Source organism: Eutrema salsugineum, unplaced genomic scaffold (genome assembly GCF_000478725.1).
Source record: "Eutrema salsugineum unplaced genomic scaffold, Eutsalg1_0 scaffold_7, whole genome shotgun sequence".
NCBI classification, from domain to species: domain Eukaryota; kingdom Viridiplantae; phylum Streptophyta; class Magnoliopsida; order Brassicales; family Brassicaceae; genus Eutrema; species Eutrema salsugineum.
The window spans coordinates 9520736-9537158 of NW_006256486.1; the positions used below are offsets into that span (position 1 = coordinate 9520736).

A 16423-nucleotide genomic window follows, 5' to 3' on the forward strand; every position below is an offset into this window, starting at 1 on the left:
CTTTTTGGGTGTATGTATTAAAATATTTTCTTTGTATTAAAATGATATTACATAATACCAAAAATATGAATTTTAAAAAATTGGACTAATAAGTTTGAGAAATTTCCTTTTATAATATTATTATTGTAAAGAACAATTTCGGGAATTTGTTCGTATATAAATAAACACTAGAGAAAAAAGACTTAGAGAGAGAGAGTTAGATAGAGAATGAAAAACAATATCGAGATCTCTTATATTTTCTTTCACTAGATCACTTGTTTACAAAGCCAAGCCCACCTATATATAGTGGAGAAGCTTGGAGACAAAGCTTTAGAAACTTAGGGACAAAGTGATCTAGGGGGGATGAATGTCTAAGGGGGATGAATGTCCAAGGGGGATAAATGTCTAAGGAGGATGAATGTCCAAAGGGGATGAATATTTAGAAGCTAAGAAGCTTGGAGAAAAAGCTATCCAAATGTATAATCAAAATATTTATAACACTCCCCCTTGATTATCCATTTATATTGACGCGGTGCGCGTGTACTGCCTCGTTAAAAACCTTATCATGGAAAATCCATTTTGGGACAAAACCATGACAAGGAAAAAAAAAGTGCAGTAAAGCTCCCCCTGGAAAAGACATATATTCTTCTCTTCACAAGTTTCGTAGATGACGCATTCCAATCTTGTAAATATGTTTTCTGAATACTGCAGTAGGAAGCGCCTTTGTGAAGAGGTCTGCTGCATTGTTGCTTAAACAAATGTATTGGACATCGACATCTCCGTTTTTCTCGGGTTCTTAAGTATATGAAAGAAATCTTGGAGGAATATGTTTTGTCCTGTCGCTCTTGATATAACCTTCTTTAATTTGGGCGACGTAAGCAGCATTGTCTTCAAATACTTTTGTGGGTTCCCTATCTTTGATTATTTGATTCTTGTATGTGTTGAGTCATTGATCTTAACCACACACACTCTCTGCATGCTTCGTGAAGCGCAATAATCTCTGCATAATTTGAAGAAGTGGCGACCAAAGTCTGTTTTTGAGAATGTCACGAGATCGTCGTTCCACCAAAGGTGAAAACATATCCTGTTTGCGATCGTGCATTATGCGGATCTGACAAGTATCCTGCATCTGCAAAACCAACTAGACCAACCTCAGGGTTTTTTGAATAAATAGGCCTAAGTCAATCATACCTCGTAGATAACAGAAGATGTGCTTTATTCCATTCCAATGTCTCCACGTAGGGGATGCATTGTATCTTGCAAGTAGGTTGGTAGCGAAGGCTATATCTGGTCGAGTACAATTTGCAAGGTACATTAATCCGCCAATAGCACTCAAATAATGTACTCCAGGACCTAATATTTCTTCGTTATCTTCACAAGGTCAAAATGGATCCTTGTCAACAGCAAGCGATCTATTGACCATTGGAGTACTCAACGGAGTTGCTTTATCCATATTAAAGCGATTTAACACCATTTTGGTGTAATTTGATTGATGCACAAATATTCCATCTTGGAAATGCTCTATCTGGAGCCCTAGATAAAGTTTTGTCTTTCCAAGATCTTTCATTTCGAACTCTTCTTTCACATGAGTTCGTGCATCATCAATCTCCTTTCGAGTTTCAATTATGTTCAGGTCATCAACATATACAGCAATGATCACAAATCCTGATGCGGATTTCTTAATAAATACACGAGGGCATATCGCGTTGTTGATGTATCCTTTACTCAACAAGTATTCACTTAGGCGATTATACCACATGCGTCCAGACTGTTTAAGTCCGTAAAGTGATCGATGTAGTTTGACCGAACATATTTCTCTAGATGCTTCCGACATCTTTGATCCTTCTGGGATCTTTAATCCTTCTGGGATTTTCATGTATATGTCACTATCAAGTGAACCATATAGGTATGCAGTCACCACATCCATCAGGTACATCACTAAACTTTTAGATGCTGTTAGGCTCATTAAGTACCTGAATGTGACTACTGCATCCATAACCGGAGAATATGTCTCTTCATAATCAATTCCTCGTTTTTGAGAAATACCTTGTGCAACGAGTCGTGCTTTATACCTTGTGACCTCGTTTTTCTCATTTCTCTTTCTCACAAAGATCCATCTACATCCAACTGGCATTACATCTTCAGGTGTAATGACTACAGGTCCAAAGACAATTCTTTTATTCAGGGAGAATAATTCATTTTTCATGGCCTCTTACCATTTCTTCTTGTCAGGCCTTTTCTGGCACTCTGACACAGACCTTGGGTCTGGATCATCTTCATGATCTATTTCTCTGGATACCGAAAAAGAGAACATTCCATTTGTATCATCTATCTTGCTTCTAGCCCATAATGTCCCACTTTGGGCGAAGTTAATGGATATCTCATATTTTTCAGTATCGGGTTCGTCTTCTGGACAAACCTCTTTATCTGGTTCTTCTTGAACCTTTCCACAAATGTTTTCTGGACATTTTTCTTTATTCGGTTCTTCTGGAACCTTGTCTCCCAATTTTTTTTCTTTCGGAGATTTTTATCCTTCGAGCCTATCGGCCTCCTGCGCTTTAATTGAACCTGCGGTTCAATTGCTCTATTTTCATTAATACATTGTTCCGGAACATTTAATTTTGATCGAGCATTAGCAGCGGGGATATAAGACTTTGTCACTCTTCTCGTATCTGTGAACGCATCAGGTAACTGGTTTGCCAAACTTTGTAATTGTATTATTTTCTGAACTTCCACCTCGCGTTGATTGGTAGGAGGATCAAGATAAGCCAAAGTTTATGTACACCATGTGATATCTTTTGGTGATTCTCTAGATCCTCCCCCCAACGCAGGGAATTCACTTTCATCAAAGTGACAATCGGAAAAACGTGCCGTAAACATATCTCCAGTTACTGGTTCAAGATACCTAATTATACTTGGGGACGTATAGCCGATATATATTCCCAATCTCCTCTGTGGCCCAATTTTTGTTCTTTGCGGTGGGGCTATTGGGACATAAACCGCACATCCATAAATACGGATATGGGACACATTTGGCTCCTTGCCCGATGTTAACTGTATTGGGGAATATTTATTATATGCACTTGGCCTCATCTGGACCAATGCCCCAGCATGCAATATTGCATGTCCCCATACAGTAATTGGGAGCTTTGTTCTCAATATTAACGGTCTTGCAATTAACTGCAACCGTTTAATCAAAGACTCAGCCATGCCATTTTGTGTATGAACATGTGGAACCGGATGCTCAACATCGATTCCCAGTGACATGCAATAGTCATTAAAGGCCGCTGAAGTGAATTCACCAGCGTTGTCTAGCCTGACTTTATTTATGGCATAATCAGTGAATTGTGATCTCAACCTGATTATTTGGGCAATGAATCTTTTGAAAGCCATATTTCTTGTGGTCAATAGACACACATGTGACCATCTACTGGATGCGTCAATTAATACCATGAAATATCTGAATGGCCCGCATGGTGGATGAATCGGCCACATATATCACCATGTATTCTCTCTAAGAATACAGGAGATTCATTCCCAACTTTGGCTGGCGAGGGCCTAATTATGAGTTTTCCTTGAGATCATGCTTTACATGAAAACTCTCCCGATTGAAAAATCTTCTGGTTTTTCAATGGGTGGCCACTTGAATTTTGCACTATCTTTCTCATCATGACTGATCCCAGATGGCCAAATCTTTCATGCCATACTCTAAATGTACTAGTAAACTTAGGGTTCACTGTAACATAAGATTCAGTCATATTTATTTTTGTGCAATATAGTCCGGAGGACATCATTGGTAATTCTTCCAATACATGTCTACTCGCAGATGTAATGCAAAGATATTCAATACCATTTTTATTCATAGTCTCTATATGATATCCATTACTACGGATATCCTTAAAACTTAACACGTTTCTAAGAGACTCAAGGGAATATAATGCGTCTTGCACTTCAAATTTAGTCCCCCTTAGCATTGAAAAACTTGTTCTTCCAGAGCCTAATATAATCTTTGCATTATCAGATATGGTACTCACGCTTCCGGAGGAGTCCTTTATTTTGAGATAGGAGAAATACTTTTTGTCTGTTATTATTGTGTGTGTTGTAGCACTATCTGCTAGACAAGTATCTCCATCCTGAATCTCAAACTGCGACATTTTCTGGATCAAAATTATCATAAAGATAAATATATTATTAAACCGATACATAAACCTTAAAAGTTATTTTACATCAAAAAACATCCTTTTAACAAAAGACTACAAAAGTATTTTTTTTTTTAATTGAAAAAGAAATACTAGATTATAATTTTTTTTTCATGTTTTCTCTAGGAAGGCACTAAGTTACATCGATCTCAGTCGTTTCCTTTCTGTTGATTCTTCTGGATCAACGAGGAAATCTGCGACATCAAGATGAGTGGCGTCACTTCTGCCATCAAAGGAGGGTCCGACTTCATCAGAGATGAAATTGGTTTCAAAATCCTTTCCTTTATCCTTTTTTTTGGCATTTTGTGATGCTCGGTACAGATCGGCTAAATGTCTTGGCGTACGACACGTTTTTGTCCAATGATTTTTCATGTCGCATCTGTAGCAAGCAATTTCTTTTTGTTTGTCTGCTTCCCGACCAACATCATTTTCTCTTCCTTGTCCACGACCTCGTCCGTGACCGCGACCTCGGCCTCGACCGTATCTGCGTCCGCGTCCGCGTCCTCTTGTATTATTTTGATTGGATGACGCAACATTCGCTTCAGGGAATGGCGTTGATCCAGTTGGACGAGTTTGGTGGTTTAACATCACGAGCTGGTTATTTTGTTCAGCCACAAGGAGGACATGCATCAACTCCGAGTAAGTGGTGTATCCTTTCGCCTAGTATTGTTGCTGCAGGATTACATTTCCAGGATGGAATGTTTGGAGAGTTTTTTCGATCATATCGAAATCACTTACTTCAGCTCCACATAACATCATCGTGGAGGTGATTCCGAACATCGCGGAATTATATTCACCAACACTTTTTTAATCCTGGAACCGGAGATTCAACCAGTCATGCTTGGCTCTCGGTAAGATCACGTATTTCTGGTGATCAAACCTGTCTTTTAATAACTGCCAAAGATCTGCAGGATCTTCTTTCGTGATGTATTCCTCTTTTAAATCATCATGGATGTGGTGGAGCAAAAAGATCATAGCTTTCGCCTTTTTCTCATCTGATGTCGTTTCCGACTTGTCGATAGCTTTGAGAAGCTCATTTCCTCTTAGATGCATTTTTGCACCTACTGCCCATGACATGTAATTCTTCCCAGACACATCAAGAGCATGGATCTCAAGTTTTGCCAAATTTGTCATGATAACTTCAAATTGAACGGAGAGATGATCTTGTTTTCCGTATACGAACGAGCAAGTAGAACGTCGTGCTGATAACGTGTAAAGAACAATTTCGGGAATTCATTCGTATATAAGTAAACACTAGAGAAGAAAGACTTAGAGAGAGAGAGTTAGATAGAGAATGAAAAACAATATCAAGATCTCTTATATTTTCTTTCAAGCCCACCTATATATAGTGGAGAAGCTTGGAGACAAAGCTTTAGAAACTTGGGGACAAAGTGATCTAGGGGAGATGAATGTCTAAAGGGGATGAATGTCCAAGGGGGATAAATGTCTAAAGAGGATGAATGTCTAAAGGGGATGAATATTTAGAAGCTAAGAAGCTTGAGGAGAAAGCTATCCAAATTTATAATCAAAATATTTATAACAATTATTATAATATTTTTAAAAATACAGAATTTTAGTGGATTTGTTTATTGATTTCGATGTGCTATCGTGGAGTTTCTAAAAAAAAATTTATGGTCGAATGAAGATTTTTAATTAAATATATACAAATTTAAATCTCATGATTTTAGTTGAGAGTATTACAGTTAATTTTAATAACAATCACAACAAAACTCAAATATTTCTAATTTTTTTTTGGCTCGATCAATACATATTTTTAGTGCAGGTAATTCAAATCAAATGATTTTAGGTTCTCCAAACTCAACATTATCTAGTTCTCCCCGCCAAATTATATAATGGTATGCATGCATCAAAATAGATTCAGAACCAACCCAATATAGCTTGATAATATCTAAATTCGGTTAAACCTGACCAATCAAAAACACAAAAAAAAGTTATACATAAAAGAAAGATTTCACACTCTTCTTATTGGGCCATTTGGCATTTATATTTATAAATATATATATAAATATATATATATATAATCTCTTATTTACAATTAAAAAATTATAATTAACAAAATCATCTATCATTATAGAAAATAAATACTAATTAAGACTAATAACATTAATGTTTAATTCATAACTCACAAAATCATCCATCAATATAGCAAATAAATACTAACTAAGACTAATAACATTATTTGACCACCCCCATTAACAATTTCTTTAATAATTATGAGATTAAAATAAAAACAATCAAATCATCCAACTAAGCTTAATATAATTCCACACATCCACTAACAAAACTTATTATTCATATAAGATTTTAAGAAATCAGATAAATAAGATCTACAAAGATTTTCATATATATAAATAAATAAATCTATCTTATGTACACAATTAAAAGACCAAGTAAATCATGTCATTATCAAATAATCATCATGATTATTGAGAATCTTTAACAATTTAATTTTGTAACCTACATTTTAAATCTCAATTAAACTCAATTGATTGACCACTTAATTGACATGTAACTTACAAGTTAAACAAAAAAGAACTAAAAGGTTAATCCTCATTTCTTAAATATATAAAGCAAGTTTTCCTCTTTCACAACCTCATGCTTCAAATTCATATATTTTTTATTAAACTACTTCATATATACAGTAAAATATCTATAAATTAAAAATGTTGGGACTGTGAAATTTTATTGATTTATCATGATATTAATTTATCAATAAATTAATTTATAAAAATAATTTGATTTTTGTGTATAATTTTCTAAAAAATTATTTCAAATAATATTATATTTAAAATTTTAAGCGAATATCTTGTTAAAAAATATGATAAATAAATATAGTTGTCATAACAAAATAATTTTTAATAGCATATTAATTTATCCATAAAAATATACATGTTTACAAGTTCAAAATTTATAAGAAACCATGAATATTATTTTTATTTTTTATAATAAAATTAAAAACAATATTACAATACATTTGTAAATATTTATGTATAAAAAAATCAATTATCACATCAAAAATCTTCACAAATTTGAATACATATCGGAAAAATAATAAGTAAAGAGATAAATACCAATAAAATTTCAATTTTAAATAAAAACCAAATACATTAGTCATATTTTAGTATAGTATATTACATAGATTTGCATAAATTTATACAATTATTAATTTATGTTTTTGTTGGGACCATATATTTATATGAAATTTTTTTGAAAATTATTATCTTATTATCTTAACGAATTTGATCAATTTTTACATTGGCCCGACTTGAGACCGACAAAATTTATTATTTTATAACAATTATTAATTTATAGAGTATTAATTTATAGAGGTTATACTGTATATATAAATATATTGGTCTTTCATTACTATTAGTTTATTACCACCATATACAAAAAGATAGCGAGAATAAAATAAGAGAAATAAAATTAGGATCGGCGATAAAAATCATAAAGGAGAAATCAAAAACCGATACAAAAATGTGATTTTGGTTTCCAGTTGATTTTTGATTCTTCTTCTTCTGTATTTTAGTTGTTAAGTTTTATAATTCTTATACCGTCTTTTTAAATTTTGTAATCATTATAAGCTTTATGTTTGCTATTTTTACAATTTTTTAAATTTTATCTTTCTGTTATATAATTTTATATTTTCATTTGTTATTTTTGTAAGTTTAGTATTTAATTTTTTAATCGATATTATATTTTGTAATTGTTCATCTTTCAGAAATAGCTAATTGCTTGTGGTTTATCATAGTTTTTTTTTGGAACATAGCTAACACTATATTTTTGGAAAATAATCGGAGTTCAAATTTTATTTAACATCCACTGAAGGTGAATTAACGTGAATTCATTTTTTTATAAAAAAAGAAACTCTAATCTTTTTTTTTTCTTTTGAATATTTGTTAGACCTTAATTTTTTAATAATGTTTTTAAATTGCAAACGATCATATCACTAATTTTTATTTCTTAAATGCAAAATTTACTATTTTTAATGACCATATTCAGCACTCAGAAAATGGAAATCCATACAACAAATGATAAAAGTCTTGGATAACGTAGAAGACTACATTTATCTACACAATTAAAGACCACATTCAGTTGATGCAATCAAAGTATATATCACACTAAATAACGTATGTGCTATTTTATTTTTTCACAAACATAAAATCATTATAAGTGGTCATTTATTCATACATATTTTATTTTTGAAAATAAATAGTATATTTTGGTCTAACCATACCACACAATTCTACAGTATATTTGTCTCTTTTGCATTTGCATATATTACCGAATGACTGTTACATTTATAAAACATATGTTTTCATTAAAATAGAAAAACTAAAACATAAATACAAGTTACAACATAAATAATAGGTTGAAAGTATATATGAGAAAACAAATATAACAACTCGTGCGCGTTGCGCGAAATATCATATATCTAGTAATAACAATAACAAGCACTCTATATACACCACTATAATCATGGAAAAAAGGCCAAAACAACCTTATATTAAATCTGGTGTGCTGAAAAAAAATTTGAAAATAAAATACGGTGCTAATAACAACCCGTATTCCAAAATAGTTTAAATTTCTTACCTGAACTCTAATTTATGTGTCAAAATCTACCTTAATTAACTTTGATATTAGTCAACTGTTAAAACTTAAAAGATGCTAACAAAGTAAGACGAAATATAACTTGGCATGACACGTTGTCACCTTACTAAAACAACGTCATTTTTATAAAAAAATATATATAATTTTTTTTCTCTTTCCTGAACTGGAACCAAAGATACTGTAAACCATATTCTAGCATGCAGACCAGTTGAACCATGATAAATTATTGGTTTTTCTTACAAATTCATTTATATATTATTGGTATGTATGTCTAAATTTGAAAAAATAAAATAAAATGATGGTGTATTCAATTAGGGATAAATTAAACTTCCAAAATCAAATTAGGGTTAGACAGTTCTTTTTCTTCATCGCATTCCATTGTTGGAGGATTTAGAGGCTGCAATTCAGAGGGAACTGAGTTTGATTTTACGTTTAGAGAATTTTACGAAGGAGTTTTTTTTTAAAAAACGCACATATTTCATCAATTAGAAAATTTTAGTAAAAGTTGCAATTTTTTTAAAGAATCATTCGTGGTTTTATCCAGTGGATAAAGAGCCGGACCGCACTTCAAAACGATCCACCCATTTATCCAGTGATTCCTTGAAAAATGCACATGATAATCAATTTTTTTATTTTTTTTAATTAAATATTTAATTATTAAAGTAAGTCTATATATATCTAGAATGCTACTACATTCAAATATACATAAATTAAAAGAAAAAAAAACGTAAATACACAGAAGATCAAAGAAAAAAAAAAGCAAGTTTTTCCATTCTCCCTCTCACTACCTAAACTTACATTTCAGGTATATTATTTTATATGCTACTGGAGCTCCAGCAGCTCTAAATCCATGGGTTGAAAGAATCGTTTGTTCCTTAGTAAGGAACATTGGTCGTCATTTTACACTTCCAACATCGTTCTCTATATACAGACTCTGCTAGGTTTGTTGGCAGGATGTTTGTGTCTCACGAGCAGATTCACGACATTATTGTGTCGTTCAATATATTTTATGGACGTGGTGCTGTTTGTGGGATTAGTTGATGTTCTTCTATACGTAGCAGCGGGGGAGGGTGTCAACCGTCTCAAAGATGTCAACCGAGGATGTCATCTTTATGTATTTTTTAATTATTTTTCATTATAACACTCTTATTAATACCATGATATAGTTTACATGTGGGTATGTATGGATTTAGTTTATTTATTGATAGCATGACTTTTAAAAGCATAGATATTCCTCGGTCAGTGTTCTTCGTTGATGGTAATTGTGATACAGTATTCTTGAGGTGTTGTAACAGATGCAAGAAGAAAGCAGTAAACGTAATTATCACACACAGAATTAACGTAGTTCACCAACGATGTGTTGGCTACGTCTACGGGCAAAGGAGACTGATTTTATCACCGAGATAGAAAGTTTCAGAATACATCTGAAATTAGGGTAACATGATTACTTATAGCAGAAATCTTAATTAACCCTAATCGCAATTGGACTCGCTCACTTAGGTCCATGTAGGAACGAACCTTCATGCATAAACAGCAGCCCAAATACACGCAGACTTCTACATTGCTCACGTAGGATGTAGTCTTCAACATCAACTTACACAGCAGTCTTCAACATCAACTTACACAGTAGTCTTCGACATCCATTTATACAGTGCAGATTTCAACATCAGATTCAGAATGTAGAATGTTGCACTAAACTATTTACTTAAACAGATTGTAAGCTTCAACGTGCAACTTGTAAGCTTCAGTGTGCAGCGTGTAAACTTACGCACGCAACCTTAAGATGCAGCATGTAAGCTTCAACATACTGCAAATATCCTGCATGCTTGATCATGCATCATACATGCTTGATCATGCATCATGCATGCTTGAGCATGCAGCATGCCTGCTTGACCGTGCAGTCTGCATACTTGACTGTGTAGTCTGCATGCTTGATCGTGCAGCCTGCATGTATTGACGTCAGGAAACTTCTACACTTCAAGATTCAAGGCATATCAACAAATCTTCACTTTTACTTGAATCCTCCAAGAAGCTTCAGTGCATCAGGAATCAACGCATATCAATATGAGGATATATCTTTCTTGGTTTTGTCATTTGGTGGTTTTTTTGTTGATTTTAATAGGTTGTTCATTAATCCTGTATGTACTTTTAAAGTGATGTGGCATACTATGTTATAATTGGGTCATTAAAATCGTTTGTTGGACCATTTCATTGTAAAGCCTGCAACTTTTTTATTACTGGTTTAATCGTATTTTTAAAAATTGATGAACTCCCAAACCTAGTTTATTTGTATTTTAATCGTCTTTTAAAAATTGGTGAACTCCGAAACTCTAGTATGTTCATATTTTAACCGTTTTTTAAAAATTGGTGAACTCTGAAACCCTAGCGTGTTCATATTTTAATTGTCTTTTTAAAATTCAGTGAACTCTGAGACCCTAGCGTGTTCATATTCTATATATACTGCTGTGATCACTAACTAAAGCAACATCTTTTTAAAAAAGTTATATTTACTTATATTGATATTTCTATTAGAAAACCTTAACGTCTTCAAATATATAAATATATATATATATACATATTCTTTGTTTATTTTGTGGTTAGCTACTTTAGGCCTTGCTTTAGTTATAGTTCTATTTGTTCATAAAGTTGTATCATTTTTTACTATTAGAATTAAGCTTTTATATTACCATGTCTTACAAAGCTCATTTGATTTGATCTGTTGTTTCTTTGTTTTGGCGTTTTCTTTTCTAAAAGAACTTACATACGAGATTTTTTTTTGGTTCTTATTTGTTTGTATTCTTTGAATTTAGTGTGATTTTGTATTAGAAACAATACCATTGTGCCAATCAACACTATCTTTACAAAAGATTAGGCAAAATTCAAGCAATTCTTTGCTTTATCTTTTAGGTAATTTTTGGTTTTATTTCTTTGATAATTTTGGAAACTTGTGAAAATTGTCAAAAGAGTATATTAGCTCAATAACTAAAAATTGGGTGAAATTTGCAGAAATAATTAAAACCCCACCAAAAACTATTAACACTATTTGTAGGGTTATCAGCAAATACCAAAATAACCCTGATCCTCATTGCCACGTCGCCTCGCTTTTACTGATGACTTATGTAATAAGTGTGATGCGGACATCAGTACCTGGAGTCGTGGAGAGGACAAGTGCAACGGACATGCGAGTCTAGCCAAGGGTAAAGGAGAGACGATCTCCCTTGTTAGGCAAGTCAATGACGAAGGGGAGACGACTGTCATTGATTTGCCTTCTCTAGACTCCTATCCCATCACAAAGAAGCCATCAAACCTCTCGGCTCACGTCCCAGCCGAACCAGACCAGAAAACATCAACCGACTTGACCCGACGCCGAGAAAACCTCTCAAAGTCAACCGACGTCAATTTTGATGAGTTAAACTACTCCAGCTTCAAGATTCATCAACCAAACACCTACAAGAAGACATTTTGTCGTGGAAGAATTCCCCTGGAGCGAGTTCATTTAGAAGTTGCCCGAGACCCTCCATTCAGAGCCTACCGAGAGCCGAGTCATGAGTTCACGCTTTGTTTCTCTTTTTCAAGTGTTGCTGCGAATTCTCAAGTCACTGGATATCATATTAGACGTACATGGAAGAGAAAAGAAAGCTCAGAATCTAAAGAAAAGCCACCTAACCAAGACTTGCCTTAAACGGAACCGTTCACACTTGTGTTCACACCAGGCGACTTCTACACTTAAAAACTCGTGGTCCCACTTTCAAGAGACGTCCTCCAAGGCTTCTAGAAGACATATTTTGGCCAGAACAAGTTTTCCTTTTGTGCCTTAGACATTAAAATGTCAAACGGCTCTTTTCTCATTATTAGCAAATCTTTGTTTCCTTTTCTTTGTTTTGTGAACGTTGAGCAGACTCTTTATAAGCTCTTCGTCTCTTTCTTTGTTGGAGACACATCTCTATTCTAATAAACTTCAGTTTTTGTTTCAAAGCTTTGTGCCTTTGATTCTGTTCTTGTTTTATCGATTTCTCTTAAGTATTGTGTGTGGAATTCCCCTTGCTTAAGAATCGATTGATCCTGTTCTTTCTAGTGCGTGGTTATCCCCAGGAAAGTCAGTATCAACCCTTGTTTGTCTCAGCAAAAACCGCACCTGAGCCAAGCTTCCATCATTCACCATCGATCCACCCTTCCGCATAAGCCTTTTAGAGCCATGAGGCCTTTGGTTTAAAGACTTGATTTCGAGTCTTACATCAAAGTGGGTAGGGTGGCGTAGGTAAAACTAGCATAGATTTGTCTAGATTTGAATTCTGCATGTTCAAGATGTTTATGATAAATATTTTTTTATCGAATGTTTTCATTTGTTCTGGGTTAATAATTATTATATCATATATGAACACGTAAATGATATCTAACATTATTGTTTTTATGATAATGAACATGTTAGATTAATAATGATAATGAGTTATATGAATTGTTAATGGTGTTATTAATTTGCTTAGCATGCTACACATAAATTTTTATCTAACATTATTTTTTATAGTGTAAAGAATAGTTTAGATTGATAACGAACATGTTAGACTGAACAATAATGAGTTATATGGATAGTTAACGGAGTTATTAATTTATTTAGCGCGTTACACATAAGTTTATATCTAATATTATTTTTTATACTGTAAAGAACATGTTAGCTTGATAACAGTATTGAATTATATAGATTATTAGAAAGTGTTATTGATTTTTTTTAATGTGATACAGATAAATATAACACACTATTTGAATATGTTAGTAGTCTAACAGAAAATTGAAAGACTAATTCAATTTTATTGTTATTCTCCACGACAACACCTTCACTCACCATCACCGTTCGTCGATATTATTGTCAATTTTTTGGTGTAACAGTTTGGCATTCTAGTTTTTTTCATGAATCTATATTCAACTTTTACTCAAAAATTTATAATATTCGGTGAGAATAATAAAAAACTAGGAGAGAAAACTGTAATAACAACTCTGTGGTGAGGCCACTATCGAAAATCCCCAAGGTTCAAAGCTTCATCAACTCTCAGATTTTTTCTGGTGGTGTTGCATGTGAGTGACACATAGCTACATGGCCAAAAGGAGTCAGGAAAATTGCAGATGAATTTTTCTTACCATGCTCAGGTCAACATTGGTAATTTGACAAGCTTGTAGCTAGCAAGTCGATCACACAGGTATGGATTGACTTGGTTCCATTTTGTTATCATGGTCTTGATTCTGCTGATTATTTCCAGGAAAATAAACATGATTTTCTGCTTTTTTGGACACAGCATATTGAAGTGGTAGCACCAATGGGATAATAATCTTCTCAACCAGAAGGATGTGTGACCAACTAACACGCAATCTAACCCGCCAATTTGGATCTGTTTCTATACATAGAGACAAGTCCCAGCCTTTGAGAGACAATGTTCTGATCAATTCCACCATTGGCAAGACCCCAGTTCTTGTTGCAACTGATGTTGCTGCTCGTGGATTAGATGCTAAGGATGTCAGGTACATATATCTTCATCCAAATTACAATCCTTGGCATTAAGAAGATGATATACATTAGTTAACACAAATATTTGCATCACTGGCCGGTCATAAACTATTATTTCCCCAATGAAATGGAAGATTATTCATGCTTTCTTTGATGATCAAGACTCGAAACATGCTTTGGATCTGATCAGGATCTTAGAAAAAGCAAACCAGCAAGGTCTTCTTCAGATCCACGAAATGGCTACACGCGGTGGTGGCAAAATGAACAAATTCAGTCGTTGGGATCATCCTTCCAGAGGTTGAGGTGATCCTGGCGGCCACTCGGGTTATGGTGGCAAAGGTAGTTTTGGTTCACATGATAGGTTAATGATAAAAGTAACTTGTTCTTTCTTTTTTTTTGATAAAAACTTGGTTTTTTATTTGTCTGTTATGTAGAAAACATGATTGTGATATGAAATTTGAAAAATTGTGAATGGAAAGTAGAAGCAGCAATGTATGGGGAAGGTAGCGTGAAAGGAGCTGTAGCCAGGAGAGATTCAACAGAGCTCCACCACCGTCTTCCGCCGGACCTCCTCCTCGCAGCTTCCACGAGGCCATGATGAAACATTCATAAAAGAGAAGATGTAAGCCAGCTCTAGCCCAAGTGAAGATGAATGAATGTGTTATGGGTATATACAATCTACATTATACATAGTTTTTTTACCGTTGAACGTTAACATAAAAGACTCACTGAGAAAATTACGACTCCTATTGTTTTGTATTTCATTTTATTATGTGTTGTCTTGTGTTCAGACTTCCACAGTTTAGACTCAGAGATTGTTGTCTAGATGGGAAAAACTTTAACCTAAACATGATAAATTTATGGGATTCTTTAGCATTTTAAATACAATAAACGTCTTATATATAAAAGAGAGTCAACGCTCTCCATATGAATGTCACATCATCATTTGAGAATTAATATAAGGATGTGTCATACTTTTTAATTTAAGGTATTATTTTTTTTTTTTAAAATTAATAAATTTTAATTTTCAGTATTAAACAACTCAAAGAAAATAATTTTTTTTTCTATTAACTCTTAATAGCATTTGTGTAAATGTTAAGCCAAAAATATATTCTAATTATTTAAAAACATTGATGGATATTTTTTGTATAAACTCTTGATTTTTAATGATATTATATTTTAAATTGATTGATTTATAATAATATACTAACACATAACAAATGATGATTATATTTTTTTTAGAAAAATAAAAAATATATAAAAATTTGAAATAGTTGAAGCAAAAAACCCGCACATTATGTGCGGATATTCACCTAGTTAAATATAAAAAGTAGTGATTTATATATTTGGTTCAGTTTCAGTTTTGGATGAGCTGGTCAGAGAGAAGGTTGCTACACAAATTATACGAGAATAATTTTGGTTTCCGGTTTTTTCAGTTTAGTTAAACGATAACTCTTAATCCGAAATATCCAAAGTGAAATGAAGACGAAGTCGATGAGAAATAATTGAAAAATACGAGAAAAAAGACAAAGAACATGAAATATAAACCAGAAAAACAATAAAAAGATGAAGACATTTATAAAGAAGATGAATTTGGAGAAGTGAAGAATAATCAGGAAGAAGAGGTATAAGAAGTTGGAGAAGAAAACCGTAAGTAGAAGACGAATTTAAAGAATGGAAAGATAAAGAAGAAAAAAGTCGGATATAGACGTTTAAGAAGAAGAAGATGAAGAATTTGGAAAAGAGGAAGAATAAGACAAAGTACAATAAGATGAGGAAAAGAATAAGAAAAATTAGAAAAATAAGATGTCGAAAAAGACGAAGGACACAAATGCAATGAATAAGGAGAAGAAAGAAAACAATAAAACCATGAAGAAAAAGAAGAAGAAAAGTTGTTAATATTATATGTTAAAATCTAATTATAATTTTGTTTTACACATGTCAAAATTTGATCGTTTAATTTGATACATGTCACGATCAGATAAGTTAGCAATTTTGATACATTATTCTTTATTAATAAGAGACTTTTGGTTTATTATTTCAAACAAATTTAATAATCCACCTAAAGTGATTATTTAATAACTGAAAAAATAAAAAGTTATATTTTAAAAAAAAA

At 32.9% G+C, this 16423-nt stretch overlaps 1 protein-coding gene and 1 pseudogene across 1 annotated transcript; one reads left to right on the forward strand and one right to left on the reverse strand.

Moving 5' to 3' along the window:
* Positions 1–4985: 4985 nt before the first annotated feature.
* Positions 4986–5312, reverse strand: LOC112083068. The gene has a single exon (XM_024150795.1). It carries the CDS (start codon positions 5310–5312, stop codon positions 4986–4988), a length of 327 nt encoding a protein of 108 aa, XP_024006563.1.
* A 5281-nt stretch (positions 5313–10593) lies between these two features.
* On the forward strand, positions 10594–14919 carry LOC112083069 (annotated as a pseudogene).
* Positions 14920–16423: the final 1504 nt, after the last annotated feature.